The sequence below is a fragment of the Plasmodium gallinaceum genome (assembly GCF_900005855.1).
Source record: "Plasmodium gallinaceum strain 8A genome assembly, contig: PGAL8A_v1_76, whole genome shotgun sequence".
NCBI classification, from domain to species: domain Eukaryota; phylum Apicomplexa; class Aconoidasida; order Haemosporida; family Plasmodiidae; genus Plasmodium; species Plasmodium gallinaceum.
In genome coordinates this window covers 2491324-2518433 of record NW_021628238.1, presented here as the reverse complement: position 1 = coordinate 2518433, position 27110 = coordinate 2491324, and the positions used below count along the sequence as shown (strand labels likewise).

Genomic DNA, 27110 nt, shown 5'->3' with positions numbered 1-27110 from the left:
ATAAAAAATATAAAAAAAAAAAAAAAAAAAAAGCTATAAAAATTGTTGCTGTAAATAGTTCTATAAAAAGATCTTCAAGATAAAAAAATTAAATATATAACAAATTTTTTCCTTAAGTATTTCCATCTATTTTTTTCTTTATATAAAAATATGTATTTCATTATTTATACATTATTTTTTTTTTTTTAAGAAATAGTGTATTAATTGAAATTGATGAAAAAACTAAAATACTTATAATTTGCAATTTCATAAAATATACATATAATATTTTAATTTTCAAAAATATGAAAAAATGTTATATAACAATTTAAAAAGATTACAATCTACTATAATTAAAAAATTTTATTCTAGTCTATAAAAAAACAAAAAAAAAAAAAAAAAATAAAAAAATTAATTATGAAAAACTTATTAAAATGATATATTTAAAAAAAAATTGGATTAAATAATATATAAATAAAAAAAAAAAAAAAAAAAAAAAAAAAAAAAAAAAAAAAAAAAAAACAAATATATATATATATGTAAATAATATGAAATTAATTTAAAAATATTAAATATATTTTGTAAAATAAATATTAAAAAGAACGTGTATATTAATAAAATAAGATTTTGCTTTATCTGTAAGTGGTTTTTTTTATAATGTATTTATTTTAATTTTTAATATTTCAATATACTTATTTTTGAATATTACAATATAGTTTTAAAAATTTTTCATAAATTTTAAAAAAAATCTGATAGAATATTATCTTCAGAAAATTCTTTGTTTTTGTATAATTTCCATGTTCTATCAAAAGATGTGGAAGAAATAAAATTACCATCTGGGGAAATATCAACATTTCTAACTTTGTTATCATTGTTGTATAAAATTTTTGTGCAGTAAAAATTTACGGAGTCCCATATTTTAATAAAAGTGTCAAAAGAACTGGAAGTAATATATCTTCCATACATTGGCTCAAAAATGACATCAGTAACAATTTTATTATGAGCTAATATATTACAAGATGTTTGAAAATTTCTTAAGTCAAATACTTTAATAGTATTATCAGATGAACAAGTGCAAAACATATTTGATATAAACGGATTAAAATTTATATTCATTATGCATTTATTATGAACAATTTTTTTTTCTATACTTCTTCCTGTTCGAATATCCCATAGCATTAATCCACCTTTTGTATCTCCTGATAAATATAAGTTTCCATATGTATTGAAAGCAACTGAGTAAACATTACTATTGTGACCTTCTTGATAGAATAATTCTTTATTTGTTTCAATATCAAAAAATTTTATAGTTTCATCTTCTGAACATGTTAATACATACTTATTTAATGGGTGAAAACATATCTTATTTATTCTGTCTTCATGTGCTTTTACCTTACATAACAAATTTTTACTACTTTGATCATTTTTTTCGTCTTTATAATTTATTTCTTCCTGATTTTGTTCATCATAATTTTCATCATTTTTTTTTTCTCCTATTTTCTCATTATATGCTTCATTAGAATCATCACTATTCCTTTTCTTAGCTTCACTATTTTTTTTATTTGAAGAAATATTTTCTTCATCACTTAAAAATGGTCTCCATATACAAAATGTTTTATCTGATGAACAAGAAGCTAGCAATAAATCTTTTTTTGATATATTATTATAATTTAAAGTACTATAATATGAATAATTATTTGGAAAATTCCATTCTATGCAATTTATCTTATCATCATGACCTTTTTTAAGAGTTTTTATTAAATTATAATTATCATTTCTGTAGTTAAATATATTTATATAGGTATTATAACTACTAACAGCAAAAACACTATTATCAGGAGAAAATTTTCCCATGGTTAAGGGTCTATCATCTCCCAGTTGAGAAATATATAAATCTAAATAATTTTTCATATTTTCATTATAAGATGTTATATAATTTTCAAAATCTTCTTTAGAATACTTCTTCTGAAATTTATTTATCATTTCTTTATATAAAAATATTCTGGGCAAAGTATTTATCGTTATATCTATTCTTGCTAATTTCAATTCTTCTGTACTTTCAGTATAAAACTTTTCTTTTAAATTATTATCCTCTTCTTTACTTATTGCAATATGCTTACTTAATGTTTTTTTTTTTAATTCTTCTTCAAAATCATTTACTTTTGTGAATTCTGAAGAACTTAAATCATACAAATTACTAAAGTCAATATAATATTTTTTTAAAATGTTTTGAAATTCTTCTATTTCTTCCTCATTTTCACTTTGTTTTTTAATGATTAATTTATTATATTTAGTAATTAGTATATTCTTTAATCTTTTTCTTTTATCATAGCTATCTTCACCAAATAAACAAATTGGTTCTTTTAACAATCTTAAAATATTTTTCACATCTAAATCTTTTGTTGGTATTCCTACGCAAACTTTCCTTATTTTACTTTTTATTTCAAATTCTTCTAATATTTGTTCGTTATTAATTTCATAGCTATTTAAGTCATTTTTCTTTAATTTTAAATTTTCTTGTATTCTCGATTCATTAAAAATATCATTTGTTTTCATTTTTCCAAGCGTAATATGTATAAAAAAAATAAAATAAAAAAATATTTTATAAAGATCTTTAGCAAGTTATAAATTTTTTTTGTAATTTTCTCATTTTTTTTTTTAATTTTTAATAATTATATATTTATCAAATTTTTAATTTAAAAATATTATGAGAAGGAAAAAAAAATATAAATTATTAATGTACTATTTTTTGTAATAAATTTTTCTATAAAAATATTTTAATATATATTCAAATATTATAAAAAAACTATATATTTTTTTATTAAAAACAGAACACTCAACCAAAATACCTTAAATAAAAAAAATAAATATGGAATAAATATGAGATTAAAACAATATAGGTATAATATGAAATAAAATAAGGAAAAGTCATTTATTAAAATTAATTTAACTTCAAAATACTATTTAGATAGTGAAATAATTGTTATTTCTCATAATTTAAGCCAATAGCTTAAATTTAAAATATATTAACTAAAAATATTATTAAAAAATTGTTCATTTATTTTTTACTTTTTTTTTTTTTTTTTTTTTTTTTTTTTTAACCATATTATTTTTATTAACTAAGATTNTTTTAAAAAAATTTTTTTTTTTTTTTTTTTTTTTTTTTTTTTTTTTTTTTTTTTTTTTTTTTTTTTTTAACCATATTATTTTTATTAACTAAGATTCTATTTAAAAATTTTAAGACATTTTTAAAGAAAAGTCATTAAGAAATATTGATATATTCGTATATTTTTATATACATTTACTTTTTTAAAAGTATTATATTTCTTATTTTACTTTTTTTTATGTTTCTATTATTTTTATTGAAAAATTTTAATTATTTTTATTTAGAAGTATTACACATTCTATTTAAAATATGTACTTTTTTAAAATAAAAAAAAAGAAAAGAAAAGAAAAGAATATGGAGAAATAATATTAAAAAAATAAATATATAAAAAATATGCATATAGAAAATTTTGAATAAATTATTTTTTTATTTTTACTATTTGTTTTTATATTATTTTCATTTTTACTATTATTTTAATTTTTTTTTTTTATATTTTTTTTTTTTTTGTTAAAATACAAATTTGTAAGAACTATTTATCTTAAAAAAAAAAAAAATGGAAAATTAAATAAAACTTATAAAAATGTTTATTGTTATAATATTTGTGAAATAAAAGATATCCACATAAATAAACATACACATATTAAACAAAAAGGAATCTGTAAAAAATGTGTGTGCAATCAATTATGATTTAAAAATGAAAATATATTTACATATAAATCATATTTATAAAAAACAGAATGTATGTTTTCGTTCTATGTAACATTTAAAGTTAATCGTATTAAGATTATTAAATTTAAACTCGTTGTAATAATTTATAATTTTCTTTTTCTTTTTTTTTTTTGTTCTTACAACTTTTTTTTTTTTTTTTTTTTTTTTATTGTAACACAAAAAGTAATTTTAAATTATATGTTTTCTATTAAAAAAATAATTATATTAATATATATATATATAATTAGTTCCAAAATAATAACGTATAAATTAACCTTTAAGGAAAATGAGTGATGTATGCAACTAAATTATTTAAAAATATTTTTATATATAATATCACTATAATTTGATTTTTAAAATAAACAAAAATATGATTGTAGTTCATATATAATTTTTATTTTTTTTTTGACAGAAATATAAAATGAAATGTAAAATATATTAAATATTACTCTCCCTTATAAAATCTTATCATCTTAACAAAAAAAATTTGAAGATATTTTCAAAGAAATAATATATGTATATAAGTAATTATAACGTAAAAAAAAAAAAAAAAAATAGGTCTGCATATAGTTGAAAATAAAGCATATGAACTTTTAAATAAAAATTATAAATGATTAAATTTAGTATAGTTTAAATCAAAAATGATTCAAAAACTTCTTTCAGATATATTAAACAAAATTTTGGGAAATTTTATTTATGGATTAAATGATGAACAGTTTGGTTTAAGTGATTTACTCAGTGGGAAATTAGAATTAACGAATATTCATTTTAAGCAATCTGTTATTGATTTACTTGATATCCCGTGTAGGTTAAATTTTGGATGTGTTGGATATTTTAAAATTAATTTGCCCCTTTTTTATTTTATGAAAAATCCAATAAATATATATATAGAAGATGTTATAATAGTATTATCTACGATTCCTTCCAAATATTGGGATGATAAACTATTTAAAGAAAAATATATAGAGAACAAAAAAAATTTATTATTGTCTTCTGAATACAGAGCCATTGTATGTTCAGTGGAAGGCGGGGTTATATGGCAAATGATTTTATCGTTAATCAATAATATATATATATCTATTAAAAATGTTCATATTAGAATTGAAGATTTTACTAGCAATCCTTCTAATTGCTTTTCTTTTGGAATAAACATAGAAGAATTATTTTTAAATTTACCTAAAGAGGGACTTCCTTTTAAAAGGGATGGATATTATACCAAAAAAAATGAATTGGTTAATAATACTATGATCAATATGATCACTGTCAAGAAATTAGGTTTTTATATGGATTATTTAAATATGAAAAAAATGATGAATAAAAAGCATTACTCCCAATGGAATGATATATTTATGAGTAACATTAATAACTCAGATTATGAAAAAAAAAAAATTCCAAGAAAAAAAAACAGACGATGTGAAAAAAAATTTGATCTTAAGAGCAAAAAGAATATTAAAAGCAATGAAGAAAATTTAAAAGATTTTCAAGAAATTATTAAAAATATAAAAGATGGATTCTCTGAACCCCATATAAGTGAAATGGGGAGTACAAGAATAAATAAAATAAATCAAAAGATTTTAGAATTAAATGAAAAAATTCTTAAAATAAATCATAATAATAAAAATGATAAAAATAATGAAAATAATTATATAAATAGTAATAAAAATAACAATAATAATAAAAATGCTAATTTTTCCAATTTTAAAGGTAACTTTTATAATTTCTACCTTTTTTCTAAAAAAGGAGAGAAATCAGTGCCAATACTTCAAGACTTTAATATTGATAATGATGTTAGCTGGATTTCTTGTATTGTTAAATTTTCTGATTCATTAGAAAATAAATTAATCAAAGAAAAAAAAGAAGAATTATTGAAAAAGAAAAAAAAAAAAAGCAGAGTTAACAATAATAATAACAATGATAATAATAAAGTTTCATTTAATGATGAAAACATAAGAATTCAAAATAAAGGAAAAAATTATATAAACAAAGCAGTTTCTTTCTTTTCTATAAGTTCTTTTACAAATATACTCAATAAAAATTTTTTAAAAAGAAATAATAATAATAATCATAGCAATAATGGAAATAATAATATCATTGATGATAATGTGAATGAAGGCTATTTCACTACTAGAGAAAGTTTATCTGATCCAAATTTTAATAATGATCCCTGTATGTCTAAAAATAAAAAGAAAAAAAAAAGAATCAAAAAATATGTACATTTAAAAAATAAAAAGAAAGATGGAGAAAAATATTATGACGTTATAGAAGATTATGAAAATTTTAATAGTAATTGCTATAATTATTATTTAGGAAAAAATGACAAAATTTATTTAAATTTTGTAAGTAATGAAAAAAATAGGAAAAAGGAAGAAAAGGGAAATAATAATATAGTAAGCTACTACGAAAACTACATAGATTTAGAAGACAAAAAAAAGGAAAAAATTATAGAAGAGAATCGAATTTTGAAATATATAAAAAAGAATGAAATAAAAGAAAAAATAAGAAGGAAAAAAAGGAAAAAAATTGATTCTGTTTATTTAATGTATGAAAAAACATATAAAATAAACAAAACAAAGTTAAATTCCTTTTTCATATTTTTACAACTTATCAAAAATATAAAACATGATTATATTATAAATCCGAATTTTTTTGAGGGCTATGGAGAAATTTATCTAAGTTTAATTCCAACTGACCATGGTGAACTTCCTTTTTCCCGATGTTTTTCAAGTTGGGGTATTCAAAAAAGAAGCGAAAAAGAATTTGAAGAATGCTTACCTAAATTAAGTATATATGTTACTTTAAAAAATATGAAAATAATTTTTTCTGATAAACAAATGTTTAACACTGTAAAATGGCTAAATTTGAACTTCTTTACATATTCTATTTGGAAGGCGGGAATATTATCACAATTTGAAAAGTCTAAGGCAAATAATGAGGAGGAAATTACATATATAAATAAATGGGTGTTAAAATTATTGGACACTTATAATTCAAAAGAAGAAAAAATAGAAGTAGAAAAATATTGTGAAGAATTTGAAAATAATCATTCCATACATATAATTAATTTATTAAGAAGTAAAGCTTTTTGTAAGTTACAAGAACTAAAAAAAGAAGTAGAATTAAAGAATAATAATAATATTATTAATCAAAAAGAAAGTAAAAATATAGAAAATAATAATAATAAAAATAATGAACTTAAACATGTTGCAAATGAAAGTATCCACTTTTTAAAAAATTTAATGAAAAATCAAAAAACATATAATAAAATAAAAAATTCATTCAGAGAAAAAATTTTTACTATTGATTTATGTGTTGATATTTGTATAACAAACAGTGCATTTTTATTAACAGTGGAAACATATAATACTATAAATAATAGAAAAGCTAATTTTGTTAAAATTTATGCTCTTTTAATGCAATGCTTACATTATCATAATCAGATATCTAACACACATGAATTAAGAAATTCAATAGATGTAGAATTGTATCCATTAACTTTGCTTCTTGTAACAAATAATTTAGAAAATAAATACATAAAACCAGATATAAATGTATTATATATACTAACAAAGGCAGACAAAAAAAATTATTATGAAAATAAACACACAAATTTTCTCTTTAAAGGAGCAAATTTTGAAATTATTAAGAAATATAAATTGTTAAAAAGAAATTATTTTAATAGAAAATCGAGAGACGAAAATGAAACATTAAATTTTGGTAATTTGAGGGAAAAGTTAAAGTTTTTAACAGAAGAAAATTTTTTTTTTTCAAAAAGACAAAATAACATGTATTGTGACGAATTAAATGATATAATGTTTTATGACCCTTCTTTATACTTAAGATATGATAATCAATCATATACAATATTAGAAAAACCAGATCATAGATTATTTTTACATAATTGTGCATATTCTATATTAAATATAAATACAGAAATAGTAAATTCATTTATTGATGATTATTTTCATTTTACGGATAGAAGAGCAGTGTTATCAAAGAAAAAAGAAAAAAAATTTTCTTTTAAAAAAAAAGAATACTTTTTAGAATTAGGTGCCAAATATTGTAATGATATTTTAGACAATTATACCAGACATACTAATGTTTTTTTAGATATAGAATTAGAAAAAATTCTATCAGTTATTATTACAAAATCAGGAAAAAGTACAGAAATTCAAGGATATAGTTTAAGTCTTAACCCTGTTAAAATCATGAGTAAATTATCAACAAGATTAAAATCTTATGAAGGATCTACAAAAAATAGTCTTTATGATTCTTTTTTTGTTCATTTTAATGGAATTAAGATAAAGAGAATACTCAATTGGCCTCAAGCTGCAAAAAATTATAACACTTACTTAGATGATAACTTTATTAAACCTTATCATCTTCTATTTTTATCTCAAAACAAAGATTTTTTTTTAGATAAAAATAGAACTCCAGATAAGTTTTCATTTAATCTAAGTGACAAAAAGAATAAAGAAATTAAAGATGGAGATAACATTAAAAATAAAAATATCATTATTAATTCAAATAATAGTAATAATAATAGCCTTAATAATTGTAGTGATGGAAACAAATCTGAAATATATGGTTTGCGAATAAGTAAAAAAAATTCATACAACACTTGTTCTATTTCTGAATATAACAATAGAAGAAAAATAAGTGTTAAAAGGTCTTCAAGTTGCCCATGTAATAATTTTAATAACTTAAATTTATCCAGAAATGATATAGAAGATAAACGTAGTGAAAAACAAAATTCCAACTTAAACGAAAATAGTAAACAAATAAATTTAACAAATAAAAAATATAATTTATTTTTTTTTAAATCATGTCTTAATCCACTTCAAGAAGAAGAAGAAGAACTAAAAAGTGACGATTTTTACAAAAATTATAAAAATAATTGGAACAGTATGACCAATATTTATGGTATTGACGATATAATTTTTAAAAATAAGAAAAAAAACATTAATGATTCCAATTATGTTTTTACAATGAGTGAAAAAACATTCTGTTCCATTGAATTGTGCCATATTAAATTTAATCCTATTTACCCTATGTTTATTATTAAAATAAATGAAGAAGATCTATACATTAATATCTGCGATTATGATATTGAATTTTTTTTTCTCATATTTACGGATATTTATGAGCATTACACATTACAAGAATTAACAAATAAAAAAAAAAATATTTTATTTTTAAAAAAAAAAATAAAGTCATTATCTAAATTAAACAGCAAATATTATAAATCAAAGATTATTGATAATAATGGGATGTCCTATAACAGCTATAATTTATCCATTTTAAAGAAAAAATCTTCTCATAAAAAAAAAGTTACTAATGAAAAAAAAAGAAGTGATAAAAAGGGAAAAACTAAATATTTAAAAAAAAGAGAGAAATATGAAAAATGTCTCACTGATAAAAGAGCAACTTTAAAAAACAACAATCTTATATTAGATGATATCAAGAAAAAAAAATTGCTTAAAAAAGAAAGTTCAAAAAGTTTTAATTTAGAACAAAATAAGGAAACTAAGATGAATAATTGCATAGAAAATGTAACAAAAAAAGTGGAAAATATGAAGAAATATCATGGAAGCAATAAGGAAACATTTACTAGATATTTAAGTGATAGTAACATTGGAGTAAATAAAACAAAATTGTCTATTTCAAAATATAAAAATAATTCCATCACAAATAATTCTGTAAAACAATTTCATGAATATGATGAATATAATATTAGTAGAAAAAATAATGCCTATATTTCTTTTAACTGTGATGGAAATAAAACAAAAGGGAAATTTTCTAATTCAATAATGCAAAATAAAAAGATAAGTGAAACAGATAATGGTAATTTTCACCTTAATAATGATGAAAAAAAGAGCACATTAAATCGAAATATTAGTAATATTATAAATCTAAATGAATTTTCTGATTCTTATCTGTTAAATAAAAGAAGAGTATTAATGAGGGAAGAAAATTATTATTCCAATTCATCATCTCTTAGTTATTATATACATAATTCATATAAAAAAAGTAAAAAAAAAGAAGGAAACAAAAACAAAAAAACAAAAAGAAAAAAAAAAAAATCAAAAATAAAAGCAGCAAAAACGTATGAAAACATCTCTTCTGAAGACGATTCATGGGTTGATTTAGTAGAAAATTATGAAAGTGATGAATCATTAGATGATTTTGAAAAGAAAAAAGTGAAAAATATGTTAAATGATATAGAAAATATTAAAAAAAGATTATCTAATGATAATTTTACTATTACGTGCAGTTTTTCTTTTTCTATTAAAAAAATATTTATACGATTATGGAAAAGAAAAAGTCCACTGAAGCAGAAAAACAAATATAATGATCTCAAGTATTTTAGTAGTTTTCATTTATTAGAAAACCTTTCAAACTCAGAAAATAAAAATAAATTCTGTGAAAATAAAACAAAATTAAATAGTGAATTCGATGAATACAAAATGGATAATGAAAATAGCTGTAATGTGACAAGTATATTAAAAGAACAAGAAATGGATATTTTGCATTGTAACAAAAAAAATAATATTCAAGGAGAAAATGAAGATTCCTTTTTCTTTAATAAAAATTTTATTACTTTAAATGAAAACTTGCAAAAAAATATGTTTAATAATATGCAAAATGCCTTTCCATTGTATACTTTAATTTTTTCTGACATTTTTTTTGTTGCTAAAGTTGAAAAAAATAGTTGTGCATATGTTTTATATTCTATAGATAATATAGATATAAGAGATGAAACAAATATTACATTATTAAGTATGAGTTCTATTTATCACAGTGATTTGAAAATAGTGAAAAAAAGCACATTTTCAAATTATGAAAAGTTAAGAAATATAGCAAAGTTAGATAATACAAGTAACAAAGAAAAGAGAAATAAAATACAATCAAAAAATGAATATAAACTTATGGAAACAAAAGATACATTTTTAAATAATTGTGTATACAAAATTGATTTACCAGACCTTGAAAAGACACATCTTGTTCTAATATATTATGGTTTCCTATTTAAAAATAATCATTCTTTTAAATTTATTTTAAATAAGATGAAAATTAAAATTTTTTGGGAGATAATAGATGAATTTGTTGTGTGGATTTTAAACATAAATGATTTATTACCAAAAATGCATGTAATTGAAAAAGAAATAATCCGTAATTTAGATGAAAGTGAAAATAAGCATTTAAATTGCTTACAAAAAATTCAACAAATAAATTATGATATTTTATATTTTAATACAAAAAGTTTTTCCTCTTCTTCAGTAGAAGGATACAAAATACCTTATAATATTTTAATAAATTATTATAATTTAAAATTTTCGATTTATGGTAGTGATAATACTGATTATGATAAAGAAGAAAATACAATATTTCATAAAAGAGAAGAAGAAGAAAATGAAGAATTTTATATTATTACTAATGATAAATTATATAGTAATAATAATAATATTATATTCATTAATAATAAAACAGATATAAATAAAACTATAAAGGATATATTATTTAATGAAAATTACTTTTTTAACTATAATTTTAACAAAGTTAACAAAAACAGAAATATTGGTAATATTTTAAGTGGAATTGATCTAAAAGATGTTGATAGTGATAATAAGAATAAATATATAGAAAAAAAAAGCTCTATGAAATCAGCTCGATCCCTTCTACATGATTCTTCATTTAATAAACAGAAGGATACATTTATAAGAAAAGAGCAATTTTTTGAATTATGCGATAATGATTTAAAAAAAAAAGAATTATACGATGATTTAAAAGATGAAGAAAACTGCTCCGATTGTTGCCATATGATGAATTTACATTATACTTCATACACAAAAGAATTATGTAAAACAAAAGATTATCCATATGTTCACATAGATGTAGAAATAAATTACTTTGAAATTTGGGTATCATTAGATCCAATTAGAATACCACAAAAAAAAACGAATTACTTAATAAATAATATAAATAAAAAACATTTTCTTAATGGAAAAAAAAAAAAAAAAATGAAAAATGAGGGATCATCAATGAAAATAAAGAAAAAAAACACAATAAAGAACAAGAAAACAAGGGAAAATGAGCATATTAGGGAGAGAAATTCACATAACTATAAAAATATAGTTGAATGTGAAGGAGAAGAAGAAAAAAAAAAAAAAAATTTTCGTGAAAAAATTAAATATTACAAAAATATTAATATAGAAAAACCCTATGTTTTAGCAACAAAAGGTTGCTTAAAGTCTGTCATTTTTTTTTTATTGTATGATGAAAAAAAACAAAAAAATGATAAGATAAGTGAAGATGATGAAGATGAAAAAAATAATGATTTAAGAAAATTAGAAAGTGCAGAAACTGTAATAAAATCGAATGACTTTCTTGAAGAATGTGACAAAAAAACTACCCTAAAAAATAAATTAATAGAGACATTAAATTATTCAAATTTAAATAATGTTTTAGATGTAAAAGATGCTTTAAAAAGTAATTTTATGTATTTCCTTAATTATATATCATCATTTCTTCCGTGTATTATGAATATGAATATATTTCTTTCTCAAATCACTAGTGCTATCAGTAAACCAGTAACAAAAAATTCATTTTTAAAAGCATATATTGATTGGAATAATGTTCCTTATAATAATATCCTTTTACAACCATGTAGATTAAACTTCAATTTTGAAATCAAGTTACCCAGTTCTGAGGCTTTATTAGAAAGATTTTTAGGAATTAATTTAATAACAAGCTTAAAACTTCTAAAAAAAAATAATTTAATTTATCAAAACGAGGTTGAAGGAATAGACATAAATTTTAGTTTTGAACCCATAGTTCTTAATGTAGATTCTAATTCATTAACTTTATTAAATCAGTTATATAATATTATATGTGATTCTTATAGCTATTTCATACAATTGTACTCCTCGAAAACTAAAGAGGAAAGAGATTCTTACATGATTAATTCATACAATGACCCTTTTTATGATAGTTTAGCTGATTTAATGCTATCTGATAATTTTTATTTTGATGTTAATGATACATCATCAGTTATCAATTTAAGTGATAATTTGTTAAACAATTCAGAATTAATTTCTAATGAAAGTGATATAGAAAAGAAGTTATCTTTTAAAAAATCAGAAAAAAATTTAAATTCAAATGCAAATAATGATCTTGACAGATTATATATCAGTTTTTATTTAAATAGTAATAATTCATATGCAAAAAATTTAAGTAAATTAGCAGTTAAAGAAAAAGATAAGGGAGAGAAAAAAGAAGAAAGCAAAAAGGAGATAGAAAGGAAAGAGAAAAAAAAAGAAGAGAAAAATAAGAAAGACATGAAAAAGGAAGAAGAAGAAGAAAAAGAAAAAGAGGGTAATGAAGAAATATTATCTACAAATAAATCTGAAAATAGTATTAAAGAAGAAGATAATAATTTTTTGAGTAGTAATTCTGATACAAAAATAAAAAATGAAAAATTTATAATGGACTATAGTTTACTTAGTATGTTAATTTTGAATTTCATAGAAAATATAAGGGTAAATTTTAATATAAATTTTGATATTATCATTTTTCAAATATGGGACTCCAATACAGCCTACAATAGATGTTCTTTAAATTTTGTTATAGAATATTTCCGTATTAATTTTTATACCTTAAATATATATGAAAAGGATTTACGCAATGATAGCTTGGAACTATTTAAATTAAAAAAGAATTCTTCATATCAAAAAAAAAATTTTAATTTAAATGACAAAATTACAAATAATAAAGAATTTATTATGAATTATAAAAAAAGTGATGCCTTTAAGAAAAATATAAAATCCTCTTTAATTAAAAAACAAAATTTAGATTGTTCCACATATGATGATAAAATGTTAAGGGAGTATAATAATGATGGTTGTAAATTCAATTCATGTAAATCTAATATTATTTATTCATATAATAACGAAAAAAAAAATAGAAACAACATATATATATCTAGTAAAACTGCAGTAGTTTCCAATAAAAATACTCCTTCAAAATATTATAATGAAAAAAGAACAATATCATTGAATAATGATTATAATAAAATTGTCATACAAAAAATGAATGAAATAAATGATAAATATCTATATAATACAGGAAATTTTGATAATAATTTAAATGATTCATGCATCTCTAAGTATGAAACATTAAATACATTTAAAAAAGAAACTAACAAAGTTAAGAGGGATAAGGGAATATGGAAATTATTTAATAAGGAAAATTTTATTAAAAATTTAAAGCAATTTAAAATAGAAATAATAAAAATTTTTAAAAAAATTTTTTGTAGAAAAAAAATTGATGATGATTTAGAATTCACTGAGATAGAGGGGAAAAATAACATAAAAGTAGAAAGTAATAAATATAAAAACATTAATAAAATTTTTCTAAAAAACGAATCTATGTATAATAATATTAAAAATTATAATGAAAATAAAAAAGGTAAAAATGTCGAATGTAAGATAGAATTTTTAATATATTGTCAAAATTTTAATAAAAAAGAAAATTCTTATCAAACATTTATTGAACCTATATGTACTGAAATTATTGCAATAAAAAAAAAATTAAGCTCTCCAATTCATTTATATTATTATTTTTCATGGTTAAATATTAACTTGAATTTTAACTTCTTAGATAATCTTTTATCATTGTGCTGTAGCGTTATTTTTTCAATGATAACTCAAAGAACACGATTATTACTGGGGAGACATATTAATGATATAGATAAAAAAAAAAATTATAAAAAAATTAATGAAACAAATAAAAACGATAAAATTGATGATACTTCATCGAAATATCCATATACAAATAACACAGTTTATCAAACTGAATATGATGAAACCAATACAGAGAAAAAAAATGTAAGTGAAGTAGATGATACCCTTACATCAATGTTATTACCAAATTATTATGGGGCATTTAATGATGAACAATACAAAGACTTAATTCTTATGACTAATGAAAATCTACTTTTCAGATATAATAAACTTGACGTTTTACGAATTGTAAATAGATCGTTAGATACTTATATATTCGGTGAATTAATATTAGAAAAGTTGCTTAGAAATTATCAATACTCTTGTCAGTATCCAGGTGATTATTTAGCAAAGTATGAAAATGAATTTAATGTAGAAAAATTAAATACACATTCCCAACAAGTTCTACATATTAAATTATTTAATTATATTAAAAAAAAAAAAAGATTAGAAATGAATAATATTTGTAAGATAAATAATTTATTGGGGCAACCAATAGCCATTTGTACAATACAAGAAAAAAAATGCTCATATAAAGATACAAATAAAAAGAATGAGAAAAATGAAAAAAAAAACAAAGAGAACTATATTAATAAATTAGAAGTATTACAAACTAGTAAAAATGATATAAAAAATGAACAACTGTTAAAAAATGATTCAAATAATAGTAATTCTAGTATAACAAAAAGAGATGACAAAAAGAATCAAAATAAGAAAAAATATGACAAATACAAAAAAATTAATAAAGAAAATATTATAAAAGAATATAGAAGACAAAAAAAAAATATAGATAATTTTAAAAGTAATAATTATCATATCATTGATTCGGATTCTTCTATAAATAAAAATAAAGATACTTTAAAATATCAGTGGAAAATAATTAGTAATAATGAATCACTAGATTTACCAACTCATGCAAACGGAAAAGTAAAATTTTTTCTTATTCGATTTAGATTACTTAATTATATTTATGATATTCCTTCTAATATTCTTAATACTGAAAAAGAAAATGAAGATGTTTTAAGATTAATTATTCCGGAAAGGAGGCTACCAGCTAATATAAATGAAAAAGTAGAACAAGATATATACAATGAAGAATTATTAGAAATGGAAAATTATTCATCTGGTAGTAATCCTATTACTCTTTATCCTACCAATTATAGCTTCAATAAATATTATACTAACCAAGATGAGTCATGGTGCCCTTCTAATATTCCTCAACCGCGTAACCATTTATTTATCTATTTCAGAACAAGCAGTAGAGTTAGTCATGAAGAAAAACAAGAATATGATTTTTTTATATCATCTATTGTGGCTATTAAAAACAACACAGATTTCCCCCTTTATATATTTAAATCTGTTCCAGGGAATGTTAACAAAACTAGTATTTTTAAAGAATATTTTCATAAATATAACACAAAACCAACCCCTCCACCTACTTATACATTAAAAATTGACAAAAAAATAGAAAAATTAATTGAATATAAGATGAATGCAAATGATTATTCCAATGAAAAAAAGAAAAAAAGAAATGGAAATGAATATAATATGGACAAAAAAAAAGTGTTCCACAATAATAATTTTTTTAATGATAATAGTGATGATAAAACAAGAAAGAACAATCATGCACAAAGTAATTTCTACTTAAAAAACAGAAAAATAATTAAAAATATATTACCATTAATGAAATTATCGTCAATTGAGCATTACATATCAGGAGACATTAAATTTAGTTCTTTAGCTCCTTTGAAGTATAAAAAAAAGAAAAGTGGAAAAAACAGATTAAAATATGAATTTCAAAAAAAAATAATAAAAAGGAAAATTAAGGAATTATATATAAAAAACGCGTTAAGTAAAACAAAACGAAAAAAAATTGATAAAAGTGAAAAAAAATATCTTAGTAATGAGAAGAATGAAGAATTTAACTATCTACCTAAATCATATAAAAATATAATGTCTCTAAATGACCCTTTTTTTAGTTTTATGAAAAAATCATCTACTTCTGTTTCTAAGAAACTATCTAATGATTCTTTACCCATAACAGATTTATCAAATATTAGTTTATCCTCTTTATCCAATTCTTTTTTTTCTAATCATAGTAAAACTTCTTCGTATGATAATTCTTTGTATGATTATGATAAAGAGAATTGTGAAGAACAAGCTTTATTAAATGAATACTTTAAAAAACAAGAGAATAAAAATATATTAGATCTTATTGAGATATCTAACAACTGTAATAAATTAATACCAATACCTCTATATTGGCTCGTAGCTGAAAACTCATTTATATGGATATGCATACAAAATGAAAAAATTCATAAAACTAATTTATATGACTTTTTAGATAATGAAAAAAATGCCGATTATTTATGTTCTAAGAATACCTTAGATAATATGTTAAATTATAAATCTCCATTTTTAGCAGAAACATTGAAACATTTTAAACCACATTTAATTAAATTGAAAAATCATTTATTAAAAGAAAATAAAATTTTAAGAAAAGACAAGAAAAATAACGAAAGTTTTATTAATAATTATAATATAAATTATATGAATTTAAAGGATCTTTATTTTACTTCATCTATTATTAGTGTATATAACCCTAATTATGTTTTAAATAAAAAAGATGCTCATAATTTTTATCAAATAAGTATTGAACATGTATTAATGATTAATAATGGACTACCCAAAACTATATTTTTATATTATGAAATTTTAAAAAATAATTCCAAAAAAAAAAAAAAAGGAAGGAAAAATAGTGATAGAAGTTATAATTCAGCTGATAAATATAATGCATATAAAACAGCGGCTTATAATTATGATTCTAGTTCTTTAGAAAATTCCTGTAATAGTAATAGTGACAAGATTTGCTCATGGAAGAAGAGTACTTTTGGAAAAGAGAAAAATAAAAATAATAATGGAATTTTATCTTGTGATGAAAATGAAGAACAAAATGTAAAAGAAAATATGTTTGATAGCATAAAAGAAACTTCAAATAATAGTGATAAAGATAATTTAAATTGTTCTTATAATCAAATAGAGAAATCAGAAATCTCTGAAGAAAAGAAAAAATGTAAAAATAACAAAAAAAAAGAAAAAAAAATTACATTGCTTATAGACAAATTAAATAAAAATTCATTGACAGAAAAAAATAAAATAAATAAAATAGATGATAATGAGAGAAGAGTGTTGGATGATAAGCATTTATTAATAAAAAAAGTGAATAATGATAAAAATGTATTTATATATAAAAATATTAAAAAAGAAAATAATATAGATGATAAAAATTTTAAAAGTGAAATAGAATTAGAGAAGATGAATTTCATAGTTAATATAAGAAAAGATAGTAATAAATATATTTACGAAATAAAAATTAATCCTGGTCAAAGTATAAAGTTACCATTTTTGCCTCATAATATAAATATTTCCTTTGATGGTTATTATTCAAAAAATATATCAATAAATTATCCACATAAAAAAGGGAGAGAAAAAATAATATTAGAGAAGGAAGCCAGTAACGATATAACTTCTTTTTTTACATTTGATTATGAAGAGAAACAAGAATCACATAGGAACATAGAAGCGAAAAGTTATACGTATTTTAAAAATTTTGATAATTATAATAATAATAATAGTACACATAATGTAAGTCATACAAATAATGATATCTTATATAAATCTAATGATTATTCCAATACATTTTCTTTGTCTAATAATACAAAAGGTATTGTGAATTATTTAGAATTAAGTAATCTAAAAAAGAAAAAAGTAGATAATTTATTAGGTAAATGTGCAAATTTTAAAACTTCAAAATACGAAGAATTTCAAAAAAAATTAACTATATGGGCAATTTTTAATGAGTTTTATGAAACTGGAAAAAATAGATATCAAGATATATCTTTAGAAAAAATTTATCATGGTACATATTCTGTTTCATGCACATTTTTTGCTTCAGCTTGTATAATAAATAGATTACATTATCCTATTAAATTAAAAAGATTAAATGATGAAAATGTAATTGTTATCGAACCATATGTTAGAAAATTACTACCTTGTGAATTTGTTTTACGTAGAAACAGAGTTATTATATCGTACGAAACATTAAAAGAAATAAAAAATTGGAGCAACTATCCATTGAAAAAATATATGATTAAAAAACCAAAATTTAGTAAAAAACGTAATATTATTAAAAAAAACAATGAAGTGTTAATTAGCCCATTTAATAAAAAATTTACTAATTGGATAAACGATTCTTTTAAAAGCAATTCAAATGATGACAAAAAAGAAGATACACAAGATACAGATAATATTATAAGAAGAGAGAATGATATTAATAACAATAATAATAATGACATTATTAATTATAACAATAATAATACTAATATCAATAATAATAATACTAATAATAATAATAATAATAATACAGATAATAATAATAATAAAGATAATAATAATAATAAAGATAATAATAATAATAATACAGATAATAATAATAATAATTATAATAACAGTAATAATAATGATAATGCAGATAATAATAATAATAATAATATGGAAAAAATGAAAATAAGAAAAATTCATTATGAAAGGAATATTTTCAGTAAAGTAAGAAAAAAAAAAAAAAAATGTTTTTTTTATGGTAGTAATGTAAAGAAACCTTTGGAATCAGAAGATTTTCGAATAACAGATTTATCAATTACAAGATTAACTTGTTCTAATAAAAATAATAATATACCCCAATTAAAATATAGTGTATATATGTCTATTGCACCTATGCCATTTTTCAGAACTACAGTTATGGAAATTTTACCTTACATAGTTATAATAAATAATACAAAAATGAACATAGTTTTTCAGGAATTTATAAAAAATTATACATATTTTAAATATAATACGTTAGAACCAGGGAATTATGTAGAATTTCATCCACAATCTAAAAAGAAAGTTATGTTAAAAATGTGTGGTATTTTTCAAAATAGTTTTAATTATTTAATAGATGATTACTTACAAAAGGAATTATATTTAGAAAGCTTGGAAAAGGAAAAAGAAAAATCAGCCGATGATATGAAAGAACATAATTATAATATAAAAAATAATTCAATCAGATATGATAAAAGTGATGAAAATAACATAAAAAATAATGATATATCAAAGAGATTAAGCGTTTTTATCGATATGGAGAAAAGTAATAACATAAACAACCATGCTTCATCAAAAAATTCTTCTAATACTAACAAAGAAAATTCCAATAAAATCATAGAAAATAAAAATAAAGATTCGTTTAAAAATAATATTGTAAAAAAATATAAATGTTTTGATAAATTTAAATTTTTGTGTTGGTCGGAAGTTTTAGATTTAACAAGAGTTAGTATGGTTTATTTTCGCCATCCGGTTGTGTCAAATGATAATTTTAAAAAAGAAGAAAATAAACTAAAAAAGATTAACTTTCTATTAAAAAGGAATGGTAAAAATGACGTTAAGCATCTAGATATTTATAAAGAATTAATAAGAGAAAAAGATATTCCATACGAATACAGTTGTTGTTCAATGGAAGTAACAACATTTAAAGGATGTAAATTTGTTCGTTTTCAAGATATTGATGTTGTTCCTTATTATTTAATTAATTTAACGAGATATGATATCCAATTAAGGCAGGTAGGTATTTATGAACATTCGGAAATTTTATATAAAATTCCAAAAAAAAAAAAGAAATCATTTGATAATATATTTAAAGATTACGCATTCAATTTTTCCTTTTACAACCCATACAAAGATCCTAAATTAAAGATTAACATATTATCAAGTAAAAGAAATGAAAAAAATAAAATTAAAAAAAAAAAAAATAGACATGGGAAAGAAAAAAATATAAATAATAAATTTACAAATATGTATAAGACAAATTTAAGAAATGAATTAAATTATTTAAGTTTATTAGCAACAAATTATATAACAGCTAATGAAGATGCAAAAATTATGAACAATAAAATTTTTCATTTAAAAAAACTTTCAGAACAAGTTGAAAATTTAAATGACGAAAATATAAATATAATTGATTTAAGAGATGGAAATAATATTACTCTATTAAAATTAAAAAAAGGGAATTTATTTATTTATATATTATGCACAAAAAAAACATATAATGGTAAAACTATTTTTTCATTTGAAAATTATGATGATTTAATAAATAGTATTTTAAATTTCAATAATATGTCTTTTAATAATAAATGCAATTATAAATTATTAAAATCATTCAATCTACTTAGTGGTAAAATTAAAAGTGAATATATAAAAAGTAGATATATGAAACAAAACAAAAACAAAAACAAAAATATAAAGAATATAAAAAGAAAAAAGGAAAATCAACATTTTTGGTATTTGCTCAATTTATTTAAAAAAAGAAACACAGTAAGTTCAACTGAAAAAGGTACAAAAACAAGTAATATTATAACTGATTTATATCAGAAAAAAGTTATGAATAAAGATGAAAAAAAAAAAATTTATTTGAACATGAATATTTTTGCACATTTTATTTTCAAGGGTATAGGAATAAGTATAAATAATCATAACTTAGAAGAAATTTTATATTTCTCTATGGAATATATTCTAATAGTTTATAAACTAATGAGTGAGAGAGACTTATTTCATATAAATATTGGATGGCTACAAATAGATAATCATACAAAAAATACAGATTATCAAAATGTGTTATTGCCAATTGTTGATTTAAAAAAAAAGGAGTTAAGCAATTTAATTAATACAAACGATAAATTTATGGAACACAATAGTGGAACATTAAAAAAGTTAACTAAAGACAACACATTATGTAAAAATGTGAATAATAATTCAAATGATGCTTTTCCATATTATATTAAAGATTACGATAATAATTCAAAAATAAACACACTCAATATATTAAATTCTTTATGCTCAAGAAGGAAAAGTTCATATGAATCATACACTGAAAAAGACCTTTTCATTAGTACTAATTGGAACAATCCCTTGTATAATTCTTACAAATTATTTGTTCCTCAATTTTTTTATTCAGAATATAATTCTGTGTTTAGTATTACTATAATTAAACAAAAAAGAGGAAATATGAAAAATTTTCTGGAATTATCAGAAGTGAATATTAAAATTTCTCCAATGAGCTTAAATATTGATTCTTATTTTATTATAGAAATATTAAAGATATTTGATGAGCTTTTAAAAATCCTAGATTTTGATTTAAGTAACTATAATTCTCTTAATTTAGAAAAAAATATAGAATTAAAAGATAATGATTTTGACAGTTTAGAATATAAAAAAGATTTAGGTCCTTTAGATGGGTTAATAAAACATTATATATTAAAAGATTATTATTTATATGAGCAAATAGCAAACTTTAAATTTAATATAAATTACGATTTAGATAAAAGTAATGACAATATATTTAATTCCAACGATTTATTTAATAAAAATAGCACTGATATATTAGATTTAAAAAGGTATATTGCTATGATAAATGAATATAAAAACTTAGAAAAAAAAAAAAAACAATTTGACGATCAAGATGTTAAAGAAAAAATGCAGTTAGATAATATTATAAATCATTTACATAAGAATGAAGCAAAAAATAATTTAACTAATGATAGTAATAATAATTATATTAAAAATTCCAATAATCATCATAATAATACAAATGATTACGTGGAACAAGATAATGATTATTTTTATTCTATTAATAATGATACTCCATTATATAATAGAAGTATTGAAAAAGAAGAAAAATTTGTATCATTAAAAAAGAAAAGGGAAGAATCCTACATTAATAGTAATAATAATTTTGATATATTTAATGAAGAGAAATTACAGTATTTATATAAATGTGAAAAAATTTACAAAAATTCATTAAATAATAGGAAAAAAATTTTAAAAAAAATACAAAATATAAATATGAAAAATAATTTAATTAGCCTTGACAAAATTTTTATATCTAAATTAGAAATTGATGAAATGAAGTTAATAATAAATATAAAAAATAGAAGTTTAAGCTACGATAAAAAAAGTCAAATAATGGAATCAAATGTTATGAATGCATTGGTTGTTCTAATTATGAATATTCCAAATATTAGTGATGCACATATACATTTTGATAAAGAAGTAAAAAAAAATATATGTGGTTCATTATATGTGTTGTTATTTGATGAAATTATGAATGATTATATTAATCCAGGAATTAATCAAATGTTTAATGTTTTAGGTGCTGTAGATTTTATTGGAAATCCGTTAATAATTTACAAGCATTGGAAAAAGGGTTATATTGCATGTATTGAAGATTTAAAAAAGAGTGTTGATGCATGTTCTTTCCCTTTATTATTTTGTATTTTGTTATTAAATACTTTGGGAAAGTTTGGAAAAAGTTTATTATCAGGACTACTTGATAGTGTTAGTAGATTATGTGGTAGTTGGAGTACTTGTTTTGAAAGATTTTCAAGAAATGCTGATAATTACAGTATTTTTACAAATAGTAATTTTTTACAAAATGAAATTTTAGATCAACCATCAAATTGTGCTGAAGGAATTTGCTATGGGTGCCAATCATTTTTAAGCATTATTACTATTAGCTGTGCTAATACTTTTTACAAACCTTTTATTGCTATAAAAAAAAGCAAAGATGTTCGAAAAAATGAAAAAGATAAATTTAAAATTTTTCTGTCTACTTTAAAAGTTCTATCTTATGGATTATTCAGTGGTTTTAGTAGTTTCTTCTTTGGAATATTTAATAGTATTTTTTCTTTTTTCACCTTTTTATTTATTGGTACTTTAAATCAAATACAAACATTGACTATGAAATCTATCATTAGACCAAAAAAAATGAGCATAATAAAAGATTATGCAAAATTTGTTGATTATGAATATCCTTTATCATTTTCTTATCATGTCATTAATGAAGAAAAGAGAAAAAAAGAACTCTTAAAAAAAAATATTGTAGCCATTATTCTATTATATACTATAAAGGAGAATATTCCTAGTAATATAAAAAGTTTCTTATGGATTAGTAATAAAGAAATAGGATATTGCCAAAAGAATAAATTGTTGTGGTGCTTATCTATTAATTGCATTATGAAAGTTGACATTTTATTAATTCAAATGGATAATGGCCAAACAAAAAATTGTTCAACTATAAGTTATAATAAAAATAAAAATAAAATTAATAATAAAAGTTCTAGTTTATATAATAATAATAATAATAATAATAATAATAATAATAATAATAATAATAATAATAATAATAATAATAATAATAATATAAATGAAGAGAAAAATAATAAAAGTAAAACGAAATGGAATCTCAGAAGTATTTTTAATCCACACAATTTTAGGCAATTTGGTGATTTTAAACCTTCTTATTATATTAGAATACTTTATCGATCGTTATATAAAATAAAAAAAACATATAGAAAAAACAAGGTTAATAATTTTTTATTTAATAAAAAAAATAAATCATATTATAAAATGAAACAAATTTTAAAAAAAAATACTTACGAAAAGTATTTTGAAAAAAATTTCAAAGAGCAGTTATCCTATGACAAAGACGAAAATTCTAGATCAGATATAGTGAATAATAATGATTATAAAAGAAACTGCAAAATAAAAAATAATATTCAAAAAACAGAAGGACATTATTCAAATAGTCAAAGTCATAATGAAATTAATAACCTAACAAAGGTAAAGAATTATAATGATTTCATTTTACAAAACGATGAAATAAACAAGAAAGAGGAATGCAAAAAAAACTATACATATAAATACCAGCAAAAGGATATAAAAATTAATGAACAAGCAAGAAGTATAAATAAATTAAAGAGTAAAAAAATGAATTCCCATAAAAATAATGTTTACAAAAAAAAAAAATATATATATATTTCTAAGTTAGTCAAATGTGAATCTAAAGAAGTTGCTCTTCATGCTTTTTCACTTCTTTTATCATTTATTATACATAAATCTCCTTATTATTTGAAAACTGTAAATTAGGAGTTACAAAAAAAAAAAAAAAAAAAAATAAATAATTTATAGTAATACCTTAAAAATACTATTAAAAATTGTAAAGCAAACTTCAAATCCTAATACAATATTATATAATAAAAATATAGAACATTATTATATCTCAAAATATCATAAAAGATTTAATAAGTAATATGAAAAAAATGAAATAGAAATTACATTTTCATTAGAACATTTAATTATATATAAATCTATATTATTTTTAATTGTTAATTTTGCTTTAAAAAAAATTTATATTTATAAGTAATATATATTTGAAAAATATAAGACAAAAGTACACTTATTTTATTAATTACTTTTTATTTTTTATATATTTTGTTATAGGATTTTGTTAATTTAATTAATTTTTTATGTGAATTTAATTTATTTAAATGAGTATATTTTTTTATAGTTATTTTATAACATTTTTATTATATTTTACCAAATTAAGATTTGCATTATATAATATTATATTTTTTACTTTATTGTTACCCTTTTTTTTTTTTTGTTAAATCTATTTGTATATACAATTTTTTTAAATAACTACTTAGTATAATTTTAAAGCCCTGGTTGTATATTTACATTAGCATTTTTAGACTTTTTTTCTATCTAAATAAAATCACGTAATTTATTATATTAACTTTATTTTTTTTATTATATTTTTTTTTTTTTTTTTTTTTTTTTTGTTTTTATATATTTTCCGAGTATGTGTAATATGTTCCTTAATATGTTATCTTCATATATATAATATTATTTCTTATGATTCCCAGAAATTATAAAAAAGAAAAAAAAAAAAAAAAAAAAACTTTTTTATTTTTCTATATATTTAGAATAATCAATTAAATAAGCATATTAAAAAATAGACAAACATATGTAAAAGAAGGGTCTATTCAAATCTGTCAATTTTTTATTTTTAAAATATTTTTAGATAAAAAAATATTATACAGATTTTTATTACCTTGTTTTAAATTAAGTTTGCTAAATTTTAAACGTTTTTCATTATCCATATACAGAAAATATAAATAAAAAATAACCAATATACACTTTCTTTACTTAAGATCATAAGAGAATGTTAATAAAAAATTATTTTATAGTTAAAATGTTATATTATATATTCTATGTACAACAATCAATAGAATTTATAATAAATTAAAATATTTTAATTTTTTAAAGGTGACATTTTAAAAAAGTAAAAGAAAGTTAAAAATAAAGTTTTTATTGATTTTTAATTTATTATTAAATATATCTTCGAAAAATTTAAAACATATAAAAAATAATTCAAAATTTTATTTAAAATGTGTAATTTCATGAAGGAATTGTGTGTGCAAATTTTTTTTTTTTTTTTTTTTTTTTTTGATATTCAATATATTTGTGCATATTTAGTAAATAGTTATTTTAAGAATTGTAATTTAAATAAAGAAAAAAAAAAATAAAATAAAACAAAATAATAACGATACATCTTAAAGTATATCCCCTTTTTATTTTTTATTATTTTAATACATATTAATATTTTGAGATTTGTTGTTTTTTAATTTGTTTTTTATTTATTAATTTTTTTTTTTTTTTTTTTTTTACCATTTAAATTACTAAATAAATTTTATATATAATAATAATGAAATAGAAAGAATAATTAATAAAATACAACTCTTATTAATTAGTTTTATTCGTATAAAAATGTATTTCTTCTTTTATGTTTTTCTTCCACATGCAAATACATTTTCTTTTTTTTAACAAAATATATTAAAAAACATAGAAAAATTTTGTCACATTCTTGCATGATAAAAGAAAAAAATGTGAAACCGAAAAAACCGTTGTCCTAAAATAGTAATAAAAAAATTTTATTTTTTAAAATAAATATTTTCTTTCTCTATTTCTTTTTTATAATGATTTATCATATATAATTTTGTATGATAACTTTCAAATATGAAGATAAGTGATTTAAGTACAAAAGTGTGAAATTGAAACAAAATTATATGTGCATAATATCTTATTTATTGTTGAAAAAATTTTTATTCAGACATTTTTTTTTCTTTTTTTTGAATATTTAATTAATAATCTACATAATATATTTGTTAAAAAAAAAAAATAAACTTTTTTTCTATAAAATTATAAAATTTTTTACAATTGTCTATATGATTAAATAGTAATGTAATAACATCAGTAAATAGTTTAATTTTTATTTACTATTTTTTTTTTTTTTTTTTTTTTTTTTTATTGGATAAAATATTTTATAGAGAAAAAATTCAGGTACATTTAAAATTAAGATTGAAATATTTTAAATATTTAAAATATTTTTTTTTTTTTTTTTTTATATATATGTATCTATTTTAAAATTATTAAGTGCATGAATTATATTTTTATTATTTTTCTTAATTTTTTATTACACAAAATGAATGTGTTTTTTTGGTGATTTATCTATAGATATTATCTACATTAATTTGAACAAATAATGCAAATGAATTTCTATATTTAATTTTATTATTTACTATTTTGTTAGTATATAATTTTAATTTTTG

At 19.3% G+C, this 27110-nt stretch overlaps 2 protein-coding genes across 2 annotated transcripts; one reads left to right on the top strand and one right to left on the bottom strand.

Annotated features, from left to right (window-relative positions):
• Positions 1-717: 717 nt before the first annotated feature.
• On the bottom strand, positions 718-2535 carry PRPF4 (U4/U6 small nuclear ribonucleoprotein PRP4, putative; the record flags this gene model as incomplete). Its single annotated transcript, XM_028671291.1, has 1 exon — positions 718-2535. The coding sequence occupies one exon, from the start codon at positions 2533-2535 to the stop codon at positions 718-720; it is 1818 nt and encodes a 605-aa protein (XP_028527958.1).
• Positions 2536-4434: 1899 nt separating this feature from the next.
• On the top strand, positions 4435-24585 carry PGAL8A_00254900 (conserved Plasmodium protein, unknown function; the record flags this gene model as incomplete). The annotated part of the gene is made up of 1 exon (XM_028671290.1): positions 4435-24585. One exon carries the CDS (start codon positions 4435-4437, stop codon positions 24583-24585), a length of 20151 nt encoding a protein of 6716 aa, XP_028527957.1.
• Between the last annotated feature and the right edge of the window lie 2525 nt (positions 24586-27110).